This window comes from Neodiprion virginianus, chromosome 4, assembly GCF_021901495.1.
Source record: "Neodiprion virginianus isolate iyNeoVirg1 chromosome 4, iyNeoVirg1.1, whole genome shotgun sequence".
Classification (NCBI taxonomy): domain Eukaryota; kingdom Metazoa; phylum Arthropoda; class Insecta; order Hymenoptera; family Diprionidae; genus Neodiprion; species Neodiprion virginianus.
Genome location: NC_060880.1, coordinates 21367112 through 21393577, shown reverse-complemented (window position 1 = coordinate 21393577; position 26466 = coordinate 21367112). Strand labels below are relative to the sequence as shown.

At 38.0% G+C, this 26466-nt stretch overlaps 2 protein-coding genes across 10 annotated transcripts in view; one reads left to right on the top strand and one right to left on the bottom strand.

The window, feature by feature from the left end:
- Positions 1 to 1260: 1260 nt before the first annotated feature.
- Positions 1261 to 6353, bottom strand: LOC124302128 (probable tyrosyl-DNA phosphodiesterase). Its single transcript, XM_046757929.1, has 6 exons — positions 6169 to 6353; positions 5998 to 6075; positions 3903 to 5064; positions 2401 to 2943; positions 1882 to 2083; positions 1261 to 1418 (listed from the first exon to the last, which is right to left on the bottom strand). The coding sequence occupies exons 1-6, from the start codon at positions 6203 to 6205 to the stop codon at positions 1278 to 1280; spliced, it is 2163 nt and encodes a 720-aa protein (XP_046613885.1). The 5' UTR covers positions 6206 to 6353; the 3' UTR covers positions 1261 to 1277.
- Positions 6354 to 15219: 8866 nt separating this feature from the next.
- Positions 15220 to 26466, top strand: part of LOC124303842 (transient receptor potential-gamma protein) — a 106302-nt gene continuing 95055 nt past the window's right edge. For all 9 annotated transcript variants that reach the window (XM_046761588.1, XM_046761589.1, XM_046761584.1 and 6 more), the window contains exon 1: positions 15220 to 15726. The gene's annotated coding sequence lies outside the window, so the exon portion shown is untranslated. The remainder of the gene's footprint in view (positions 15727 to 26466) is intronic.

The window sequence follows — 26466 nt, the reverse complement described above, 5'->3', positions numbered from 1 at the left end:
ACTCGCCGACTACATTCAATTTCTGCGTTTTGTCGTCGATGTACTTGTTACTCGTTTCTAGAATCCAGCTCGACAATAATAAAAACAATAGCATAATATATGCTGGTTTAAGCGATTTAGAATAGCGTATATTGATATAAATATACTAGCATATTTTGTTTAATTATAAGCTCCAGGTATTCGTAGTGTATAAGAGACAAACTGCTGACAGTGCGAACTTTATCGTTTATGTTACTCGTCCGTGAAACTTTGAGCAATGCTAGGAGGGTCAACTTTGATTTTTCACGTATTGTGCAGAGTTATCCTTATTGCACAGCAATTTTTAGTGGGTTCTCAAATACTCCCGATGGTTAATTTTTTTTTTTATGAAAATAATATCACGCTAGATTCTATCAGTTCACTTTACCTTACAGAGAAATGACGTATGATTGTACCAAGTGAATTTATATCCATAAAGAAAATGTTTGCTTGTGATGTTTAAAAAGCTGAGAAAAATTCCGGCATTTCAAATCATTTGACACAGTATCATTGATATTAAATAAAAATTATATTATGTACCGATACGTACATGTATATTCAGGCGGATCGATTAAAAACTTGGTTATCAATTGCGAGTTGTAAAATTATCCACATGTACCGGGCTAAATTGTATATCATAAAGGAATGACAATGTATAATTTAACAATGAAATAATTTCTTCAATTCGCGGTAATTCCGTTTTTGGACATCCTCAATTCGATTCAATAAAAAGAATCTTAATCTCTCTGAAGTGTGGAAAGATGAGTAAAGTTAAAATGAACCCATGCTTCAACCCATGAAGCATGTAATACATGCATTTTATTTTCAATGCAAAACTAATCTGAAAATACTAGCTTCGAAGGTTATCTTGAAGCACAGGATTTGAAATAGTTTTCAGTTTATACTTACCGACTTGGTCAAATAACATTAGTTTTCGTTCTGAAAATTGTAGGTTTTACAAAGGAATATTGTAACCCGGAACTGTCATTTATGTTAAAAAATAAAATATTCTATTTACTGGAATAATTGGAATAATACAACAGGATATGAAAAATAGGAATGCTTTGAGTAGAGAAATACTGTAATATACATTGGCTTGAAATATAAGAATGAAAAACGAATAAATAACGAAGTTTTATGTATACGTATTGTTCACTCTAAAAGACAGAACGTGCTAAATAATAGGACTGATCAATTCCGAAAGAAAGGGTAGTACTCAGATCGAAATTATTACAAATCACGTAAAACTACAAATATTTTTATTCGTATCCTTTGAAAAATTCCATAACAAAGGGTTTATCCTGAGCCTCGTAACGGGTTAACGGAACGTCGTATGGAATTGGAAACCTCGGTGTACCGTCAGGCGTTTCCCGTTTGATATTAAAGACAGTGTTTCCAGTCTGAGAAGAATACGGATTATGATTGATTTACTAGCAGCTGTGGAATTTGAATTATTCTTTACAGACAAATTGAGGGGGCTAGGCGGTGTAAAATGTTCTCAATAATAAATTGTTGAGAATATACCGAATTGATAACATTGAGATTGCGATTTTTGGGGGCAGTTCTTTCACTACACCTCAAGCGAGACATTGTTCACACATTTATTCAAACAATAGTTAGAGCAATTAGGTATCAAGATGTCGTAGCTTACAATTAGATGGAATGCTGTTGTAAGACTAGACGAAAAATTTGTATTTAATAGAACAAGTTCACGGATAGATCGCTTTTCGATTTGAATAATTTATTCGCACAACAGAACACTCTCGTTTTGGGTATTTTTGTAAAGCCTGGTCCCTTCAACACCGATTTCATAGCTTCAAGAGAACAATATCATATTCCTGTGTATAAAATACCGTAACTTACGACTAATTTCGGCACGAAGATAATTCCAGCTTCGTAGCTCATGATGTAATGATTTCCTCTTCTATGTCCCCATGCAGCCTTACTCAAATTAGCACTCGTCAGTACGAACCAGGGAATTTCAGTTTGATCTGGCGAAATTCTCGTGTAAGTTTTGATATGTGGAATCGCTCGGTCTCGCCGGGTATTGCTCGCCTTCCATTGGCTGCCGGAATAAATACATGAGACGTAAATGATGGATCAAAAATTTTTAACGAATCATGTGAAATCCCAACAAGGATACACTGGAGCCAATCAATCATATTTGTTGCAGTCTGTGAAATAAGAATTCAGCAATTGCCGCAAATCAGTAAAAATATCTCTTTCTGGATCTGGAATCTCTAGTTTTGAAAAACTGAATCAATAGCTTTAAGAATAAATGTTGACAAAGATTGGGTCTGTATCTTTGGATTGAGAAGACACCAAGCTTTCAGGTAGTGAAATACATCTGTAACAGAACGAATCAAGAATCATTAAACTTACTAAAGATATGATTCCAGCCACTGTTGTTTCTGATGGGTTGTTAATCCGTAGGGTAAACAACAAGCGCCTTTTCTCATGTCAAAGCTGTTTTTGTAGTTATTAATTGACGGATAGATGAACTGGAATCTTGGGTGACTTTTCAATCCCTGATTTTTTTCCCTGCACATGGCAGGTATGATTTCTTTAGACAGCCAACTCTCATAATTTGGTCCAAGGCTTCCGATGCTCGAGCACTGTGCAATTATCGGCCATTCGGGTGCATTTGGTGGCAAAGTAACGTGCTGGGATAAAATAGTTGACAGTTTTCTATGACCCCAAGCATTATGTTCTGCGTCTTTGTGATTTCCTGGCACTGACGCAACAAAAAATACTTTAACATCTGAGAAATCAGCTTTCCTGATCGCCTGGACCCACTCGGTCAAATCAGGCAAATTGTACTTCTGCAAATAACGTTCAAAATCCTTTTTGAATCCTGTTGGCGATTCACCGTCACTAGTATTTGCAGAATCTGGCAGGCGAGGCAAGTGAGGCGATATCCAGACCCTAATTTAAACGAGTTGTATTAATTTTATGCCATATTAAATTTCTGTCTATAGTTTTAATTAATTATTAAATGCAACGGGAGACCACAGTCCGTTCCCAACTTTTTGATTCCTTTTTGTTACGACTTCAGCTAAAAATAACAACATGTGACCTGAGAATTGAAAACCACGCTCAGCTGCCGAATTTCATTCCGTCAGATTTCTCCTAATACGGGGTTGAAGTTCGTTACGTTAAGACGCAATGACTTTAAATGAATCAACATTCCAAGATATGAGTATTTTCTGCTTTATTACGTATCACTGAATTAAAAAAATCCTCAAATTGGAAACAACAATTTTTCATGATAATGCATCGTTTTATTAACGTTAGGAACCTCAGTCTCATCCCCTAATACCGTGAACCTTGTATTTTTTGAATATTTTATGTCCAAACTACTCAAATGCTTGATCTGTGGAATTAGAAGTTCCAAGTTTTGCTGAGTACATAAATTTCGACTTAGAGAGGTAGCAGAATTCTCAAGGCACAATCTTCAATATAAATATCTCACAATTCACTGTGATGACATTTTTGGATGAAAGTACAATGAGACATCAAAGGAATTTCATAAAAAAATTACCTTGCACTCTATACCGCACGATTTTGTTTTATAATCAACAGATATAAGAACTTTAAAGGTGAGACGATATTTTTAACTAGATATCTGTAGTATAAGATTCATTTCATAGGTATCATCGGTATATATAATATGGGATATTCTATGTTAGTCAAATTAGACTTACATCATATAAGTCAGAGTAAATAAAACAAATCCGTTTATGTCAACCATTTAGGTGAAATCAGGCGTTCTTACTCGCGTGAGTTCTCTATCAGCAGTAAAGATCGATTGTCCCTCTATATGGGTGTGCTAAAAAGTAGGAAACAAGACGCTGCAGTATCCCCCCGATTCTTAGCTGACTAACCCTTGAGTTCTATTCTCCCAATCGTCGGAATAGAGATTCGCTGTGGAGACAACAACTCTGATTCCGTTGTTGCGGTACTTGAATACCATTAGCTTTGAATGATGACAACCGAACGTTGGCATTTTAATATGAATAGTTTTAATGTTTGGTGGTAATTTTTCCTGGTCTTCTCGTTCCCCGTAGAGTATGAGCATGTCCGACGATTGTCCGGCAAGTAAATATTGAGCACACAGCCATCCAGCATCGAGCATGAAATTTATCTGGAGGCTGGATACTATCTCACCTAGACTTCTGTCGAGAATCTCAGGGAATGTTAGGGAAAAATTTTGATCGTGAGTTTCCTTGCAATCCTCGACTCTTGTGAAAAATAAATGATACGGCGCAGACAAGGCATATTTCAAAGCAAATTCACCTGGCTCGACAATAGACATTTTTATCCCGCTGCTTCTTATCTTTTCTATAACCTTCAATCTCATTTCATTTCTCAATGCACTCGTGGTGCTACCAGCATAAGCTGTCATTAAATCTGGCTCCTGATCACCAAGCTGAGAATTTCCGTTACTTGTGCTCGCGCCACCAGCTTGCCCTCCAACTCTGTTACTACGATTCTCTATAGCTTGATCATTTTTAAATCTTTTAGAAGACTCTGAGTCTTGGTTCAAGTGTTCAGAGTTTCTTTTCAATCCCAATGTGCTCGTCATCTCGTTCCTGCTTTCCAATTTCTGTTTTTTAATTCTGTCAGCGAGTTTGCTCCATGTTTCATTGGACACGTCATCTTTGATTAAACTCTTACTATCCGTGGCCATTGTTAAGTCGCTGGAATCGCTCGTTGATGGCTTTGAGAGCAAAATCGCTCGTTTGTCCATCTCTCGTAATTTTGCCTCACGCCTTTCAACGGCGATTTTTTTATTTCTGTCTATCTTATCTTTAAGGTCTTGTGGGATGCTATTTGTGAACTGAGGAATATTTCTTATGCTGTTTCTTTTATCCTCTATCGAGGTTTGCCCTGTCCCGATTTCATCATTCCTATCCCTTTCTTTCCTCAACACCATTTGGAGTATTTTTAACTGATCCAGCAGTGTCGATCTGTCACTACATTCAAAATCAAGTCGGGGAGGAACAGTTATCGTACCATCGAGTTGATCCATCACCAATTTTTCCACTGTAAATTTGAATAATATTGGTCAACTGGAGATGAATTACTGATGAACTAATTTTTAGTATATATGAGTAAGACGACAAGTATCAATTTTATCAAGGCATTACTGACAAAATAAATTAGGTCAATAAATAACACCAGTCAACACGATTTGTGGGCCTCGGTAACGCATTTTATTTATTTTACGTTAAAAGTAAAGAAAATCAATGTCATTCTTAAAAAATTTTGATGGTGTAACCAGAAGAACAAGATTTCAAATTTTGTGTGTGTATAACTAAATGGGTAAGTTTCTACGTTACTAGCATTAATCTAATAGGTTATTTGAATACGAATCACTCTTTACACAGTTTCATTTATTCTTTCAAATTGGAAAATAAAACATTCATATTAGCAGCGAGCGTTGCGCAGCGTGGATAGCGGCCACAGTCCACGTATAGTTATCACCTCATACATGTCTTGTGGTTTCAGATAGCGTCAGAATATGATAATTTATCAAACCTGTAGTGTGAGTATAACAAAGGTCAAACTTCTTTGAAGAAATAAAAAACGAATAAAGTTCCATCCGCCAGGATTTTGAACCCAAGTTCACCAAATCCTTACACCAGAACCTTAGCTACCGCACCACCCGCTCACTTAGAGATGCGATACACCAGAAAATATTCATTTTGAGAGCCATGCCGTTCGCCAGCTGGTAACCACACTGCCGTTTCAAACCACGACCTGTCTAGATTCTTTGTTAAAGTTATTGAAAAGTTCGTTAGTTCAGCATGCATGAGCAGTGATAATAGACAGTGGCATTTCAAAATGACAAACTTAAAATTAAGTAGGTGACGTGTCTATTGTCGATGTAAATGTAACAGAATGCTTAGTGAAGAAAAAATTTGAGTCGACAAAATAAAACTACTATGCAGATTGTAACTAAATACGTATGCTTACGGTGCGGATGAGACATTTCGGTGAAGTGTATAGGATTTCTGCGATAACATTTTTCCTTGTACGGACAAACTTGTTTACCTGTAACGACAAATTTAACAAATAATCATAAACAGACATAACCTTCTTGACAGTAATTTAACGAATTAATAACATGCGTGCGGTAAAATTTACCGTCAGTACTGGTGCAATTTCCGGGATGAATGTTCATGATTGATAGGTGTATTATTCTTAATCAGTCGTCGATTTGTATTTCATATCGCTAAAGAAAACTTTTCGTAGAGATTCTAATACCAGAGAGTAGAAAATACTAAACGTTGACCAGAGACTATAAGCAGAGAGAAATCTCTATAAAGACAGAAATTCGTCGCGCGCTTGCGCTCTCTGCGGTGTTTCAGTGGCAGAGTTGAGAACTTACTGCAGAGCTTCAGAGGGTTACCGATCACGACATGACGTCGGTTGCAATAACCTTCCGAGTAACACAATCGTCCTAATGGTAAGACCAAGTCAATATTTAGCTTGTCCGTACTTACCGACTTATAACGTTACCGAATCGTCAGCGATTCAAGAAATTAGTAATGAGAATCAATTTTTTCCAAAATTCGTAGCAAGACAGTGATTTAATTAGAGTATAGGTACCTGAGAGAAGAATGTATATATAGATCACAAATAATAATAGATCAGATGTAATAATGATGCAGAGACCAACAAGTATATATATATAATATATACGGCCATGTACGATATTAATATACGTGTTCCATTAACGATTAATACGTGATGCACACTATAAATTTTATAATTTTCCGGGAGACAAACTAGATTACCTACAATAATACGTCTATAATATGAAAATACAAGAATCATTCATTTCGAAATGGGATTCTATTCGACACGCGCTCGATGTATTCCATAACATCGATATTCATAATTATTCCAACAACTTTTCATTTGCTCTCTCGATCTTGAATTTTCGTAGGCATAGAATCGAAACGCTGTTTTAGCAAATCGCAAGTGAAGTACCTACGTTGGGTAGAGAAGCAGAATTGTTTTTCGAAAAGTGTTTGGATGGAAAAAAATTCAGAGTAACTGTAATACATCACGGATTCGCTAATTTTGATCGAGATGAAATACATGCTCCGTATATGAGACAGTATTTAACGCAGTACCTTAATTTAAAGGCCTAAAAACTCAAATAACATTTTGGATAGGAAATAAAACCGAATGACCAGGATCAACAAATTGCAATTGGTGAGTGGTTGGCATTGTATACATGACAATAACGTCGTTCAATTAGAACTGTGCGTAATGTTTAAAATCTGTCAGCACTCAGCTGATTGTTCTGTGGTATTTTTTGACGAAATGTATTGACATAATATCACAATACGTTATACTTCCATGCATGTGTAATTGTGATTTGTAGTATTATATAGAAAAAATCTTACGAGCAGATTCCGTTTGCGTCACATGCACAAAGACAGTGTTCATTCTGTATACTGTGAAGCAGATACGATAATTTTTTGGGGAGTCCATCGTGCCCCAGTCTCCCCTACAACTACGAGTCGTAAAACACTGACAACGAGTAAGTGAGAGCACGAGCACAAAAACCAGTTACACTAGGCATCCGACCCCGATCGAGCTTTAACGAGCGAGTGTTTTAAAACTAGTTATTTTCAATTCGCGCACCATTCTATTATCGATGTACCAAAATAATCCAAAAAACAATTATATCATATTAATTGTCGAGCTCAAACGTAAAAAGTAACGATTTTTACTAAAAAAATTCTGAACGAAAATGAATGTGATTCAACGTTTTTTGATGAGTTTTTTAGTTCATCGATGATAAAAATACATATCAATTCAAAGTAACTAGTTTTTACATTTCAGACAAAAATTACGCACTCCATCTTTCCTGCCAGTTCGAGATTCGGCGAGGCGCTTCAATGGCCAGCTAATAACTTCGCCATTTTGCAACAATTGATGATAAGCAAATTTTTCTTGTACTGTCCAAATGTGAGTTAAAATACACTCGAAATTTTAAGAAGCTTCGTTAGTTATCTCCCCCCCCCCCCCAAAAAAAAAAAAAAAAATAACCGACAATCAATGTTTTGCTTAAAAATTATCGTATTTGATTTATTAAAAAAAAAAAGTGTACTTTTCCCGATATTTCATACGGCAGCATTTAGAGAACCCGGCTTCCACTTTAAACCGACATGAGAGATGTTTTTTCTTTATTATCTGATTTTATTATTGACTTTCTTTCGGTGTTACTTAAATATTTAGCCATATAATTATTGAGTGCTTTCAGTTTTGAAGCATTTTTATACGATAATAGTACGGAATGAATAATTAAAATCAACTATTTTCATGTAAACCAATAACAAAAAGCTACGTTACTATTTGTACACGGTGAGTTTAACATTTTTATAATATTTGATGAAGTAGGATCAGGATCGGGAGAAGGATCAGGAGTAGGAATAGGAGTAGGAGTACTTTCACCGTTTATACCGCGACATTATTGTAGTACGTATGGATGAGAAATTTAACAGTTCCGTGTAAACTGTTACTCGTAACGTTGGAACTACTCTTCCACCTACTACGAAACTCACAGACAATCTTTGATATTGAAAAAGACATGCCGTGTAAAAATTTCAGCCAATTCCGTTAGAGCGCTATTTTGTTACAGAAAATTTTCGTTGATTTTTCATCAAAACTATACTTTAACAGGGCACGAAAAATCACACAAAATTATTTTTAGGAAGGCCGTAGGCCGATAAACATATCGAATCGGCCCCAGAAGGGTCAGGCTCTTTATTTCAGGGAATGTTGGTACTATTGAGGTACTTTTATTCTGCAAATTTCAGTTCTCTATCCATTACTGTTTCTGAATAAATCGAAAAATACTGAAAATCAGGAAAAATTGTTATTCTCAGAAACTTATGAATCGATCTATTTGAATACCGGATATGTTTTAGGGGGTGATAGTATCTTCTGGGAAAAAAACAGCTCCATAACATTACTGTTGCAGTGTCGCCCTGGCTTTTATTATAAATCAACCGCTGGGCGTACGAACTGTGTGCAAAATGTAAAGAACGTGTTTGGAACGTGCGATTGGTGGGTTTATGAACTTCGAATCCTTGAATAAGATTTGTTAACTGTTAATAAATTCATTTGGGATAACATGGTGTGAAATTCCTTACAGTTAGTGCTAATTTTTTTTCAATAGAAAAAAAAAATTTGTACTAATTCTCGCTTTATCTGCCCTAATTTTAGAGTACGTTTACAATAATAGACGTATTTTAGTGAGACGTTGATATTCTGTTCGCTTCGAATACAACAAAATTTCGATTGTAGTTGTAACAGCACACGTATTGAATTTCACATTAACGAACACGCTTTGTAACAGTTGAAAAATGATTCCCGAAAATAGACAACGAAATATATTTATTTACTGTAACAAGACTCTTTTCTCAGTGTAGGGTATATAACGTGTAGAGTGCAGACACATGTAACACATATGCAATAGTGAGGACATCGTTAAAACAGGGTCAAGTATTCATTATACTGGGTCGGTACCGTGAACCACCGCACATCAAACTAGCAAGAGTTTTGAGGAAGTACCACACTTCCGCTGAGAGTCAATTGTTGTTCTCACTTTTAGAAGAGACCCTGTGCAAGGCACAATGAAATTTTTCAACAACGGAACACCAAGGTCCCAGTTTCGAATTTTCAGCTCTAACGGTAACTTTGCTTTACATTAACGTAGCTTCGTAATTTTTGCCATATGCGATGAAGGTTAATTTTGAGTAAGACTGCGTAGTTAGTTACACGTATCCGAGTTCATTGTTACCTACTTATCGTTAATCTTCTTCTACTCGGCAAACGATTGTTTTCATTTATCCGCGTCTCGTCATCTCACCTCGTAACTGCAATCGTTGAAGTCGGATAGCTTTTCAAGTGTTTCAACACGTACCTGTAAGTTTTGCGAGTTGTTCTCAAGTGTGCTTCGCTGTGTTGATTAGCGTTAGCTAGCTTTGAAGCGTCTCAATTTTGAGCTGCAGCACTAGCTTAGTATTCTACTGATCGTGGAACTATGCTTGCGAACTCTCTTAAGACTGAGCATCGTTGTACATTCTGCAGCTAGTCCAACGGTCTTGACAGTTAAGAATAATCATTACTCACAAGGGCAGGATCATACGAATTTTCACATTACTTTCAAGATCTTATAGGATAGATATGAATATACTTACGTTAAACTTCGGTCACTGGTAATAAAACTAATAGTTTTCTTAACGCCACCGCACAGTCTCGTTGCATCCTTCTGTGATTATTTTTTATTAGAAACTTTTCCCGTCGAACGATGAAAGGTTGCTCCCCAACTTGTCGCCACCACGCTGAACCTGATCCCGTAAAATTATGCTGAAGTTAGAGAGGAAAAACATTTCGCGTGTAGCTCTAATTATGATATGTTACCGTGAAAAGGAAGTGGGTACGTAGCTGGATACACATGGATATACATTCTGTAACCTTTTATAATCTAGTTGCCGTGGTAACGGCATGTGCCTAACGTTCGAGTCTCTGCATACTTCATTCGCGGCGTATTCCTACTTCATCTCTGTAACTATAATCGCACCTCTGTTCGGTTCAAGTTCGATTTTAACTCAAGAGCTTTCACCGCTTCTTACACAGAACAGTGTACTTCAACGACTTCGATTAAGTGAGCAATTGTTACCGAGTACCGTGCTAATCGTATGGTAGAACATTCGCCGAGCATAGAATTTTGCTAAATGTAGCCAACGCCTGAACTATAGCGGATCGGTGATGACAAATGAGTAAAGTCAAACCTACTGAAAATTATTCTGTAATAAATCGCATAATGTTATGACTAAAATTTGTACGTATATAAAATACATGCATTTTAAGATGTGAATACGACTTAACGCATAGCAAATCATATAAATAATCATGAAGTATAGATTATAAAATAAGACACTTGACAAATCATGGGTTTCGGTATATGATTTGTTATGTATTTTATCTCCTAATCTATACTTCATCATTTATTACGTGGTTTGTATTGCATGATAAAAAACATCCGAATTTCAGTCATAAAGCAACTGGAAACACACGGGATGTTGGAACAATAAAAACAAAAGCATTCCCGGCTAAATATGAATCCGAAAATTTGATATAATTCTCGGTCAGTTATCATTTTTAGACTGCTCATTTTCAGAATGCAGAATTTTTTTTGCCAACTTACTATAAAGTCTAAATTACGAACGAATTAGTAAATTTTTCACCAAAGTTTGTCGGTTTTCACAATTATAAATGCTGATATTTCCGGTGCGATCAAAATCACCACTTCCGAAATGGTTTCAAAATTCGTATGTTTCGCTGCAGAATATTCGCTAATTTTTTAAACAAAATCAAAGGTGCGTTAGTGAAAGTGATATCCAAGTAAGGAGAATAGATAGCGAGAGAAATGAATGTTTGTATATCGTGACAAAAGGATGTCAGAGTATTCTGTCATTTCTCGGTTTTCCTGTCAAAAATTTCGGAAACATTTCAACTCATTCTTTCAATCAAATTCATTAAGTTATACGAATAATTTTTTCACTTCTAAATTGAAATAGTCAATCTATCTCAAATTTCATTAAAATTTTTTCAATCTCAATCACTGATCATTTCAATGAACATTCGTAATTTCTATTTCAAGAAAAAAATGTCGTGGTGTATACGTACAAGGTGATCCAGCACTTTCATTCTATAGGCTAGCAATGTTTTCTTCCCAAGAATCCGTGACTGCGATGCTTTTTACTTCTGATAGGAAATTTGTCGTTTGCGAATTACAGCCGTTTGAAATTGGCCAATACGGTAGCATCTGATGAATCAGGACAGCTTCAGAGTATACGACAATCAAATGCCGATCTGCCAGCACTATTCTGATTGTGAGCCATCATGTGCTGGTCGTATTGGACAATTTCAAAAGGCTGTAATTCCTTTCAGGTTCATTGGAATGTTCATTCAAAGGTGCAACTTTATTGTCTGGTGAGTTTTACTGTACGGCATTAGGATTAGCTAGAGCCCAGAGACTACGAAGATCAGAATAATGGGAAAAATGTTTGTCACGCAAGGTTTCCTTTTATCAAGGAATAATACAAGATAAAAAATCAAGTTCGAAATCGTAAGGGGTGAGGGTTGAACGTTGTTCAAAACAGCATAGAATGCCCCGTGTATAAAAATATATAAATATAATACACAGTAGTAAGTAACTTTGGGTATTTTATATCTGGTAAATTATTCAGCAGAAAAAAATATATCGTCAACTTGGAAACACGATTCAATCTTCAAAAATTCATTTTCTGATATACCTATAATTTCTGGCACATTTTGTACGTGTGTGTAACATGTGGACGAATGATTCTCATAATCTCGTGTGAAACCTCAAGTAGGTACTTGGTGGAGATGTTTCAGGAAACTTTTGAAACTCTGACATGTCCGATGACAAAATGGCGAATGCTTGAACTCTGGAAGAATTATCATGTGTATTACGAACTCCGAAAGAGGGTATAAAAATTTCATTTCGGTTTAGATCAGTTATCCCTCAGTCCTCCGTCCACGTTTTTCATCGCGGCATTCGGAATAACAAAGCATCTCGTTGTCAGTCGATTTCCAAACAGCGTTAAACATGGAACCCGGTAACACCCTTACGATTTCCGATTGGCATAAATTAAACCAGCTCTTTTTGGCTTCGGTGAAATACGCTTTCATAAATTTCAACGCTGTGGTAACTCCAGCAAATAACCGAAGCTTTTTTGTCAATCCAGCTATTTTCACTTCGTGATTTATGATCTTTCACAGGACCAGGTGTAATACTCTCGGTAATAAACGAACGCAGTTCGCGCCTTGGCAAACGTTCGCACTTGATTGGTCGTCCGCGATGTTCATGCGTAAGTGCTAATATTCTACATCGCGGTTGTATACTTTATGTTGCTCACTTCGTGTGCGTTATGTACCCACAGAGGAGCTAACTGCGGTTATTATTCCAGCATTTCCTACCTTTTAGTATATCGTGAGAATAACATACAGACAGCGTTATGGGTTTAACAAGGCTGCTAAATTTACTACCACGTTAAAAAATGTGAGTATTCTCGGGAGAAAATGAGACGAAGCAAATAAAAACATACGAAATGTAAAACGAAATATTTTGCTGCGTGAACATAACCGAGGTCAGTTTAATAAAAGAAAAAAATTAAGCTTTACCTCATTGGGCAAAAATAATGAACGTCGTGGAAAAATACAGTCAATTTTTTTTTTCATCAGTAAGGGTGTGGAAGTGGATAGGTCGACTTCAATTAGTTCATTGTTTGGCTAGTCTGTCGTGCAGGTAGCGGTCGACTAAAGGAAATTGCGGGCAGAAATCCGTCATATACCAACTACGCAGCTAGCTAATTTCTTTTTCCATTTATTAAAAAAAAAAAGATCCTGATACATTTTATTTGATTCAGCGTGAATATTGTTAGTAATATTAAACAGTTATTCAAGGTAACATAGGTTTCGGGGACAGGATCTTCGAAACGGGAGATCATATAAAAATTCATTCGATTACGAGATAAATGCACACAATGTGCAAAGTAAAATAATAAAACATTGGGAGTAATCGTCCAATAATGACATTGGCTCAAAATTTCCAAAAAAGGCAAAACTTTAGGGGACATTTTTGCAAGTGAATAAAACGGGACCATCGTGAGAAGAAATAATGTGAGTGCGTAAAATTCATAAAAGTTGATGATTCGTACAAATTATAATTTTTTCCGTATTTTTTTCTGATTATGACTCGAGACGAAATAAAATATCCTCCGAGCTTTTCGAATAGCGCTTTTTATTTTCGAATTGTACATTCATTTGAAAATTATGAATTAAAAATTTTCGAAAAGTTACAATTATACCAATCGTAATAAAAAGTAGGAAACAATTAGAAAAGCTCCATTCGATAAGCTGATTAAAAGGTGAAAGAAACGAAGTGAATGTAAATAGTTATTCGACTTTGCAATTTCATTTGGCTTTACAAATAATGCCTCGCATATCACATAAAGTGGAACGTATTATTATTAACGTGTCGTCGGTAATTTATTTTTTAATACCTTGAAAATAAAAGAAATCGTAATTGTTGATACGGTAGAATTTCTACTTGACTACTGGCTATTACAGTATGTCGACGCAATACAAAAAATACTAACAAACTGAATCAAAAATGATTCAAAACCATACCTTACTTAGGCACCAGTCATTTGGAGCATGACTCTGGTAGTGATCCTTGAAGGCTGGTATAGAACACATGCTCACAAAACCAATACAATCGTGAACGAAGATCGGCTATTGTATTATTTTATTGCAATATAACTGGTATTGACGGTCCAGTTCCAATATAGTAGAACTGAATTATATGCACACAGGGCAAGGGTCTGTTGAAATTGCCAAATATGGCTAAGGAAACATTTTCACGTTTCATAAAAATGTTATTTGATTCAACAAAAGAGTCGTCACAGCGACAATTTTTGTTATCAAGTGGAACCACATTCATTTGAATTAAAAAAAAAAAAAAACAACATTTATTGCGCCGTATTCGACCGCATTATTTAAATTTACTCACACAAAGTCCTAAAAACCTCTGCCTTCTTTTCACATGTAATATTAACATCTCTTTCCATGTCCGCGCTTGCCGTGTCCCAATGATCACGTCAAATTCTACAACGATTCAATATCAAACGATTAGGTGCATCGTAGTTCGGTAAAAATTTCGACATACTGTCAACAATCGATCAACGTACGAATAAAATTTGAAAAAATCAGCTTATCCTCCTTATTCTCGTATCACAAAGAATTTTGTTAAGAAACTCAGTTGTTTCAAATTTGAAAGAATTATCTTCTCTAAATGATAACGAGTGTCTAAATGCATGGATCATGCGTTTCGCCATCGGTTGATACGATTCAAGGATGTTAAAGCTCGCACATGTGAGCGGAAAACGTACGAAGTCACAACTGGATTATAGGGTGGAATGGAAAGCAGAAGAAAGACAAGAGCGTCGCAGAGTGAGAGAGAGAGAGAGAGGGCGGGAGAGGGTGGGAGAGACGGCGAGAGAGCGCGAAAGGGATGAGAGTGGAACGGAGAGGTTGGCTCTGGAAGATGAGCGGTAGGGAGTCGACGGAGAGCGTCGCGACGTCGTCCACTCAGTCACCGCCCAGGCCGCGCCGCGAGCGATACCCCGTTGAACCCGACGCACGAGCACGCGTTACACGAACGCAAAGTACCCCGGATGAAAGTTAACGTGTCGACCGAGGACCCGCCGACAGACGACGAATGAACAATCGGTAGATGAAAAACCGCGAGTGAAGCTCAGACAGGTGAGGGTCGTTTCTCGCCAGGGTCGAACTTCGACGATAACCGAGTGACAACGGCCGCCGGAGAAGTTTCGAAAGGTAAACGGCCCGCTGCTCGGTAAAATTCATCTCGTCAATTAAGACGGGGTGTTAATATTTGCACGAGTTGACCGTGAAGCTTACGACACTGGTGCACCGCTGAAACACCAACGACTCGGACTTGATTCGGTGAAACAGAGCCAGGGTGGAGGGCAAACCTCCGCATCCTGACGACAGCAGCAGTCGCTTCCTCTGGAGGCGTTACGAAGACAGTCAAGATTCATCGCTGCGAGAAGATGTCGGAAAGTCAAGGTTAGTCGGAACAACACGATTTGGCCGTTAATTGATCGTACGACGGATAGAAACCTGCGTCCGACGACGAGTCGATGCGTTTCGTTATTTTGTTGTCATCGCCTGCGTTCATTTTCATCCCACCATTCGTATTTTGATCAGGATTCAACTTCGGACCCGGAGAAGCGTGAAGGATGTGCACGGAATTCGGAGGCTTTGTCAACTTCCGGGATTTTACTTCGCTGTTGATAAATGTTCTGCATATCGTACTTGTCGTATCGGGATGATCGGACGCAGGTCTCAAAAATGTATTTGGCGAACGATTTTCGGAATATACGTTTCTCAGAGATAGCTTGATCGTTGAGAGCGAATAACAACCGGTGATCTTGATGCTTAATTGAGGATTGTTTGGTCGCTGACAATTACAATCATTACAGCAATGAGAATTCGCATTTACGCGGCTCTGATATGCAAAAGTAACGATGCCGCAATTGACGGAAAGTGCCAAAATTCATTTCACCTTCGTCTGTTTCACTTCGGTGATTTTTACTTCAGGGAATGGCGGTGGAAGATATAATTACATTTTGTCTGCGTGAATGATTTTTAGTCGCGTAGAAATTTTTACCAATATTTCTGCTGCAAACAAATGTGGAGATGTTCGCAGTTATGTCTGATGGAATAGATTCGGAGTTTCCGACGGTTCGTGTAAAAACAGTTCAAACAATTGTAGTGAAAAAAGAAAAACGGATTTCGAATGAGTTTTTAAATAAGACGAGCCAAATCCAAACTATTCTTCGTAGTTTTTGACTATAGTTGAATTATCGACTTGGAAGAGAGTCAAAGTCACTGATCACTTGTGCACAACTTTTTTTCCTCTCGTCATTGATATTGGTATTGTGTCGTTGCAGAGTCTGGGTACTTATAACAATTGTAAGAGGAAAACAGCTTTCAAATACCACTTCTTTTATATTTCTCATTGAATAAATCCGACTTTAGTATCTTTAAAAAAGTTTTAGAGTTCGATAGTACGGAGCAAAAATGCTTCAAGTCGTTAATTGATTGTAATTTTTTACACGTACCGAAAAGCCAAATGTAACAAATTGGAGAGTTTGTATCGAGCGTGAGGAAATTGTTCATAAATTATTAATGGGCGTAACCTGCATTTTCAATTTCTACCGAAACGTTCTCACAACGTGCTATCAAGAGGATTCTTAGAAAGTGCAGCGCAGAAACAGCGTCAAGTTCATGGCACTTATATCCTGTTAACTATGGGTAAGAATTGTTTGGAAACTCTTGTGTGAACCATTATCGAGAACTTTGTCACTCCACGATAGCTGTTGAATGACACTCTTTTATATCCCGATTTCAACATCTACGGTCGCCGCGCGAACTAGAATCAAGTTTATTTCACTGCGCCATTTTTTCAATCAAATTGGTCGGTCTATTTTTATGCGCAGTCGAAAGTTGCGAACTACCGCTGGTGTTAGTAGTGCTGACTTTATATTCACCAATTTTGAAACTTTCCAGGTGCCGGGTTCCCACCGTTGCTATTGACGAAGTTTAGCTGCAGGGCAGGTTAACATACACCGGAATATCCGCCCGTACGTGAAGTCTGTCCAAAGTGGTGCAACTCTAGTTTTGCTAGATTATTTTCTGGAACAATCGTATTTCTATCATTATATATTTTAGAATAATTTTGCAATGAAAAAATAAGCTCGTTGATAAAATCCATCGGAGATGAATTCATGCGTTGCGGCATGGAAATATTTCGTGCATAATTATTTGATACCACCTCGAAATTCGCGTTTCAATTCGAAACTTCGATGCAAATTGTCACAGCTGCGTATACGAGTATAGTGCACAGGAGACTTTCATTGGCTCAAATTATTGTTTTCAGCCTCGAAACTAACGTTTATCGAATTTATGAACTATTCGAATTTGCAGAATTCCGAGCATTTTCTATTCGTTACGATAATTTCATAGGTTTTTCATTAAAATTCGAAATACTTGGTCACCCAAACTTCGTTCATATTTACGTTACACAAAACTATAAATCCATTTGGTTTTTTATTCCTGAACACCTGACGCGATTAACTCCCACACTTTGCAGTCAGAAGCGAAGCGTCAAAAGCTAAATCTGAAATTTGAAGTAGCATAGAATTCGAAGCATTATCTTCTTCGCGTTATCGAAGCAGTCTTGCTAACTTCGATCACGTGTAAGATGCGCTGGGTAACGAAATAGACCGATGCAGTTTGCCGATTATAAATTACGATAGGAAATACCGTCTCATTTGCAATACTACAGACGCTTGCGGTGTCTGTTATCTGCGAGAAAATATTGATATGTAATATCGCGACCCGAGAACATGCTCGAGGGTCACACAGCTTCTGCCAATATCCCCAAAGTGTACTTCCATTCTCAAGTGACGCGGAGGGCATCGATACTCGCTTTATGTGAAAACTATTTCTTATTAAAATTTAAGTCGTATAGGTATAAGTTCCGAGAGACATGAGCTAGGAATGTAACATGTGAACCTCGGTTACTCTCGTTTTCAAAAAAGGAAGTAGCAATATTCCTGAATCCAGCTTCGTTACGTGTATCGATGTATCAAGTTATTCAACTGTGAATACAGTTGGTTTTGTACGTTCAAAACAGCAAACAATACAGTCTTTGACACATTTTGCATTTTTATTTCGTTTCAAACATTTCAAGTATCTATCGAATTATGTAAGAAAGTGACATTTAATTTTAGAATACCAGTATGAACTTAAACATCTTATCTTGATGTTTTGCGATTGAATTATGAATTCTCATATAGTTGGCAGGATGAGAAAATTTTCATTCGTACCAATTGGCTGAACAGCTTAAAGATGATTTTGGTAAATGTCGATAAAAAATCAGTCAAGATATTCTTAAAATTTAGGTAACAAGTTCGTGACGCACGAACATTATCACCGATGCGTTATTTTACTCAAACGATTAATAATGAATTGTTCACCTGATCAATTACCTACCTGCGTACATGAATTTCATAAAAAGTTAATCAACAGATATCTTGAACTTGATTTTGAATTTGGTCTTGACGGATTCAGGAAGTTTTATCTAAACGGAATTAAATTGTTTGGGAGCATTGCTATTGATCGGAGAGCTCATCAGCACTACAAAGCTGTGAGAAGGTGGAGTGCTAAACAAAGTGACGGCAACTTGAGATATCAAAGGCAAACATATGGCAACATACGTCGGTAAGGCGAATTTTACGTCTCTGTTGAAGGTATGTTGAGATTCGAGTCAACTTCAAGTTTACATAATACGCGTATTTTACATTTCTACTGCTATTTCTGGAAGATTTTCAAAACTTTGCTCCGATATTGGAATTATGGACCCACGATAGGGTTGAAATAATTTAAAGAAAAATCCCGATCGCATGCGAATTACTTTGACAGTGCCGTCAGAGAATTTAAGATCGAAGCGAGGATTTTACCGTTTGTTCAGGGCTTGTCAGTTCAGCAGATGATTGAGAGCGTACAACATGCGACGGAAGTACAAATGTCGTTGACGTCGATATTTGAGATGTTAAGAGGTTTTGATATCGTAATTGTGTGAAACATGGTTCCTCGATGCCAGGACTTAATGCATTCCTAATAATTAATTAGCCAACGATTGAAAGAGGCGATAGGCCGGAGGAAATAGGCGTAATTTACGCTTTATTTCAAATGTGATGCTTTCAAGAGCTGCCTTGCGTTTGACGTGTAAATGCAAACCTACCGGGGTTGACGCGTATTTACGATTGTAAAGTCACCCCAGGGATCCTGGGTGATAAATTTCCACACTCTCTTATTTGATTAACTGTTTCGTAACTCACTATATATCGATGCCAATTGACTCTCGAGTTCCGAATCCAGTCGTTTTCAGCCTTCAACGAACCTCGAAGCTTCTATAAAATTCATGCCTAGGCACTCAGAAATCTACTCATGAAAGTACATAAGCACCTGGAGAATCCTTCGACCTCAAGTTCACTCGAGCTGGCGTGAGCTGGTGGAGCAAATTCGTGCGAACGGCGTTTATCGTCCGTCTTATTTGTACGACACGTGCCTTGCATATATCTTTTCTCTCAATCACGAACGAGAGTACTTGCCACAGACGCACAGATATATTTTCATCATTATTTCGAAACAGAAACGATTGCCACCGAGGCGAGGTGTTACAAGAATTGACAGAAACACGACGGACGTTCGAGGTGATTATCTGACAAGACAAATCTGTCAAACCATGTTCGCGGACTGTTCAGCTGAACTGTGACCACAAGTAAGGGATGAGAATTTTCTCTGATTGCGAGCAGCAAGGAATCGCCGCGAAGTTTTACTCGCCAGGGAAAAGTAGCTGAGATTGTGCAAAGCCTACTTTTATTCGCCCCTCGACCTATATCAAGATAAAAAATCGCTGCGACTCGGTTCAGCAATTTATTTGAAGGAAAAACTATCTCGCAGAGGAAGTTGGAAATATTTATTCTCCCCTGTACCAGCGACCAGGCTGCAGTTTTCGATTCTCGATCGGGTGAGATCAATCAACTTTTCCGCAGGACCGAGAAAAGAAACGAGGAAAGATTAAAGAGTCATATCTGCAGCGTGAATGGAAATTATCGTTCAGTTAAATAAGATCGATAGTTTTACATCTCGACCTAATGTATGTCGAAAGAGACAGATTGACATAAAAATGCGACAGCTTCCCAGCAGTTTCCTGAGTTTCCAAATTAACATATTGGCACGCAGATCAGCCCCTGATAATAATAGCCATGATAATTCTGACCGATATGATTTCCACTTCTCCATATGAAAAAGTATTGTAATGAACTTATGAATAATCACTGAGTCGGGGAGTTGGTTTTGGTCTTTTTGAAAGCGTCAGTTATAGAAAAAAGACAATTTTTTGGACTGCTCTGAATATTGATTACGCAGACATAATCTTGGAAATGGCCAGAACAAATTTCAAAAGATCACTGCAAGTTGAATATCAGATTGTGAGAAAATTCAAGTTTGTACTCCATAAAAAAATATGTCCATTGCTCCATTTCCGTGAAAGTAAAACTTTTTCAGCCAGAGCTATTCCGAGTAATACTATTAGCAACTTGATAGGGCGTTAAAATATTTCAGTACAGTACAGTAACATTTTTTTTGGTAATTTTTGACTCCGTTACTGCCACCAATCACGCAACATGTTGCGACCGTATGAATCCACGATACTAAAATTACAAACGCATTCGTTTCACTCTGTCATGTAATTCAACAATACATGTAATAAAAAACGCAACATGCTAACGCGAAAAATATGGAAGTTCACATGTTACAGTACATGTTGAATAATACAGGTTCCAAAGCGACAAAAGCTCGGTGCCCCCCTTCCCTCCTCACCTACATATTATTACTGTACCACCGACTCACCTCTTTACAAAAATGTTGCTTGATATTTGAACGCACCGTTATAATCTTTTAATGCTTCGGCTACACCAGGTGGATCTTGGGATTCGGGAATACCTGATGTAGTGTGTGAACGGGTCTGGGGGTCTCCTGACCCTTTACTGAGTGCCCAGAGACCACCGGTAGGTTGCGGTACTGAAATAACGAGAGAAAACAGACCTTTATGTTAACAATGTATATCTCTTTATTCAAGAATTAGTAATAACGAGAGAAAACAGGCTTTTATGTTCGGAAAATATAGCTTTTCATTCAAGAATTTGCAACAACGAGATCAAACAGGCTTTTATATACAACAATGATATGTAAATATCTATTAATGAAAGAATTAGTTAGTACTGGTCGCTGATGGTGCAGTTTTCACGCAGTAACAAAAGTACCGGGACTCGAAATTACAATACATCGTATTCACGAAGAGACTGTCATTTTACTTGAGATTAGTCTGGGCAATCGCCGATATAAGTAAGATTTTTTTAATACAACCGCTGATCTGAAGAAGATAGTTATTATGCGGAAGAATATTTACACGCGCCAAAAAGATTCTTAAAGCGTTAACGATATGAACGACATTTCACCTACAAATTAAATAGACAACCAAAGTGACATCTTACAGACATTAAGTACCCCAGACGTAAATTCAGTTGCATTTCTGCCGGCGAACTATGTTTGTAACATTAACCTCCCAGGAGTCCTTCCGGTACAATGTACTATACACATGTAAAAAAAAATAAAAAATAAACAAACTTGCGATTCAGAATTATTTGTGGCAAAGTCCGGTGTATTAATACCAGTATATAATTGTACAAACTTGACTCGCGCTTGTAGCTGAAACTCGGAGCTTACACGTTCGTGGGGCAAAGTTCGAGTACTTTGCGCTATTACTCTTAAGATCGGCTGACGCGCAACTGCCTGATCTTCAAAGTCCAAAAGTTTGTTATTTATTTTATTTTATTTAAAATTTTTTTCCAAGTGCACATGCGATAAAGGGCGTTCTTGGAATTTGGAGTTCAACGAGCCTTGTGATAAGTCAAGAGTGGGAGTGACCTTTGAGGATGGATTAGAAGTGACCCTACTGAGAGCACTGACTGTAGTATAATGACAAACAAAATATTCGCAGTAACTATAGTTAGCATTTAGATTTTGGTGTTTATGATTTTCGAGAAAAATGCTCAAACTGAGAGACGTCTCGTTCGATACAAAAGTTTATTCAAAAGTATTTTGTGAAACCAGCCGGCATTTGAATAAAGTAATGTTTGGCAAAGGATTCGAAATTGTCCAGTATTATTCATGTGTATCTTTACTACCCTCTTATCAAAGCAGCCAACTGCGTTACTTACAGCCGAGATGGTAGCTTTGGACCACCTAGGAATACTTGTGGGAGTCCCTCATTAATGGCGATATCAATGTTGCCGTTTTTTCAACATGGTCTACCGAATCATTGATTCGATTAGTAGTGGGTGGAGTCTATTGATCAATTAAGCTCCTCCTCTTCTGGGGATTCGCACCGAATCGCACTGTATAGATTACAGCGTTATTGAAATAACACCAGTTTGCCGTACGAAACCGTCACTTCTACTTCTGGCATTAAAAAAGGTTTGATGAGAAACCGATATTTCGAACCGTGCCATTACTCGAGTAGATACTAGACAATTGCTATTGCTGAAATCACTTGGGAGATATTGAGGTTATAGACCCTCTTCTCAGGTAGATCCCTCCAAGTAGCCATTGTCTGAGTTATAACCCTCGTAAATTGACGTAACAATTGAGCAGTATTTTGCTATCCTGCGAAAAGGTAGATACAGAAACATTTCATATCGATGATGATGATACGAAGATTCGCGCGATGTGTAAGGTCATCGTTACTAAATCTTTCCGATCAACAGTAATCTACTTACAGTATTTTCCTGTAGATCCACCATCGGCGTAGCACAAAAGCGGTGATCATCACTCTCCAAACTCTTTCAGGTACATCGCTGATGTCTTCCTTGGCAATTTCTGTCTCGTGCAGCCTAGATTGAACCGTGTTCCAAGCGTGCGCACACGCCTGAGAGTTTATGCAAAGAGCCTGAAACCTGAATCGTTGCTGGATTTGTGGATTGATCCGATCATTCAAGATTAATACTACTCGTAGGCCGTGTTTAATCTCAATATTGCCCTGTGAAGCTCGTGGCTTGAACTTGCAACCAGTTTAACGAGGTAAACACACTTTGGGGATACAGGGAATAAGCAATGAGACCATATCATCTCGTCAGAGATCACCTACTACTAATCCATTGAATTCTACATGTACCTATTTGATCCTCGATTCGGGATCACATTCGCGTGTATGAGCGTAATGTCTCGGTCGATCACATTCGGCCACGTATTATCTTTTCAAATACGCCCGTGGGTTTAACCCTTGAACGGGTGGTGCGTTTTTTTTACACGAAGATGCAAATGAAACCTTTGCGCTTGCAGTAATTTCCGTAATTATACCACCGGAAGGTCTGTCACGATTTTCCGGCACGCGGCTTACCCAGTTTTTAACACAGTTGTTCCTTCCGGACGTAGAGCTTTTAATTTTGCGGAACTTGGTGCTTGACGTTAGGTGTTTCGTATGCGGGGGTGGAGAAGCTTTAGCGGCAGACAATGCGCGGTCGTTTTTTAGCTGGTTTTGTAAAGTGGATGCTTCGTCCTGGGGTGAATCAAATTACAGCATACTCGAGAGCTTTCATGTGTTGGGCCAAAGTGAAAAATTACTCACGCTAGCCAAGATGATAAGAATTTCAAATGGTAGTACACTTACCTTGTTGTATTACTTCCGGTCGAACTTTCTTAAGTGTTACTGCAATATCTAATTCGATTTTCAAAGTAAAACACTATATCTATTACATGTATAGCATTTCTAGAAGAGAATCGTTTATAAGTCAGCAATTAGTGTTATATTACCACTTAGTTCCAGGAGTGCTTTGATAGATTTTTATAAATCTTCATTCAGTCATTCACAGTTTACAGAAAAATACTTTGACCTTTTCTCTACGATGGTAAAAAGGTCGGTCGGCGTGCTCGGAATTCTTGATATTAAATATATTCGCCTGCCGTTTTAGATTTGACTCGTTCTTAGTTCAGAGTTTTATTCCTGGGGCCAGGAAAAAAGTGCCAAGTTGTGAAATCGGGAAACAGATGCGCTGCCGAAGGGTCTTCTATTGTGTTTATGATATACGGGGAGCACGAAAAAAGTTTTTCTATTTGAAGCAAGAAATAAGGGCAGCTTCTTTCACCGTCCAACACTCACCTGCACCCATAATCATATTCTCAACTTTCTCGATGGTCTGGCACCCGCAGTAATTTCATAATCGTCCAATATTTACAGCTCCTTCGTCGACTGATTATGGATCCAATCTCCGTTTGTGTCTGTCCTGTAGAACATTTTCACAATGGAATAAAAGAAACGTGTTGTGATTATTCAAGCGTCAAAAAGGGACAGAACGAATCGAACACGATAATGCAACCTTTTTCAAGGCTTCACGAAGGACACTTACCCACTGTTCTTGGTCAAGATGATTCTATACTGATCCAATACTAGTCAACATATGTCAAACACTTGTTCCCAAATACACGATTCTTCAGTCCTTCATAATTTTAAGAGGCCGACAATAATCATGATCCAAAGGAATTTTTCGATTCAGTCGAGTCCAAAGGACCTGGCGTACGTAGAATCGAAAGGGTATGTTTCAGCTTTACATTCCCGTGAGCATCTAACGTTTCTAAACTCGAACAGGCAGTAAATACTTTCCATTCTTCCGCGGAAGTTCATGGAAAGCCAATTTATTTCAATGTCTAAGCGACGTTTACGAGCTCTTATCCTGTTGTAATAAAGCAGGACTCGATCAACAGGGTAATATTTTCCAAGGCAATAGCACCGTACATTAAGGATCACGAATATACTGGAAACCAATTTCGTCGGTTCAAAGATGAGTGGAGGATTTCCCTTGAATACCTACCATTTCCAATTTTGCTCGCTGAGTCAAACAACCTTTTGGCAGCCTCGACGACATCTAACTCGATCACCGCGGCCAGAGATGCGTCGTGGTAAAAGATCCGTTTAATGTCAAAGTGGCGGCGAGAGATAGCGGATGGTGGCTGGGCTGCAGGACATAGGGTGCGAGAAAAGGATTGATGGTCGAAGGGATGTGCAAAGTGACAGAGCTGCGGGTGCCGCAGGAGCTGGAACCCCGTCGCCTAATAGTAAAAGAATATGACATCCACCGAATAACAGACACTCGAAGAAAGAACAGGAGAAGGCTCGTAGATGAAGCCCGAGGGAATTTCTTATCCCGAATTCCGGAAGCTTGCACATTCCACGTGTATAGGAATTTTCATGGCAATTAATTTCACAGAGACGTCCCATTTGCGCTCGATTATTTTTACGCTGAACTTTTGTCACTTGATCCATTTAGTTGATCAACGGATGGTACCGACGCGTTTTTGTAGTTTTATTGAACCATCTCAATTAGGGAAGCCTAATTTTTTGATTATTCATAATTGAATCACTTCAGCTACTTTAATTATTTCAACTGTCAGAGTGAATCAATGACTTCCGGTATTATGGAATCACTCTCGTCTTCATATAAATGTGTGGAAAGATTTTGGGGATGCCGTTTTTATTTACAATTCAAGATATTATTTGAACCTAGTGATACCGACATTGCTCATTCTTTGTTCAATTTCATTTGGTCGGTAACACAGGACACACTCCCTATGACAAACACTCGGGAAATTTTTTTTCGTGATTTATTTGAAATTGTTAACGATGTTTAATAATTATCACTTGTGATCCGAAATAAATTCTTTCTATGGCAATAATTACTATCCACCCTGCTTTACTATTACCAAGTCCAATCAGTCATACTCGCGCTGAATTTTCCACACGGCACACCGAGAGACTCTAATACCGAGTCAAGGCTTAATGATGAGTAGCACGATTATAACAGCGACATGTGACTTTATCATCATTATTTGAAAGAAAAAAGCGGTTAAGCCAGTGCCAAGATTACTCCTGATGTACCGCGATACGTGTCAATGTTTCAGGCAGAATTTTCATCACATGGTTTTGAGTGTAAATCGAATCACGTTGATCAAAATGCATTTTCTTGCTCGACTGATAAACAGGGTGTAAGAATGATGTTCAACATTTCTGTTCCCCTTATCGCGGAAATAGCTCCACGTATCTTCCGGGATGAAAACATACCGCGTCACACTCGTGATGTATTGACGTACGTACGTGCCTGCGTTATGTCTGTCGTGTGA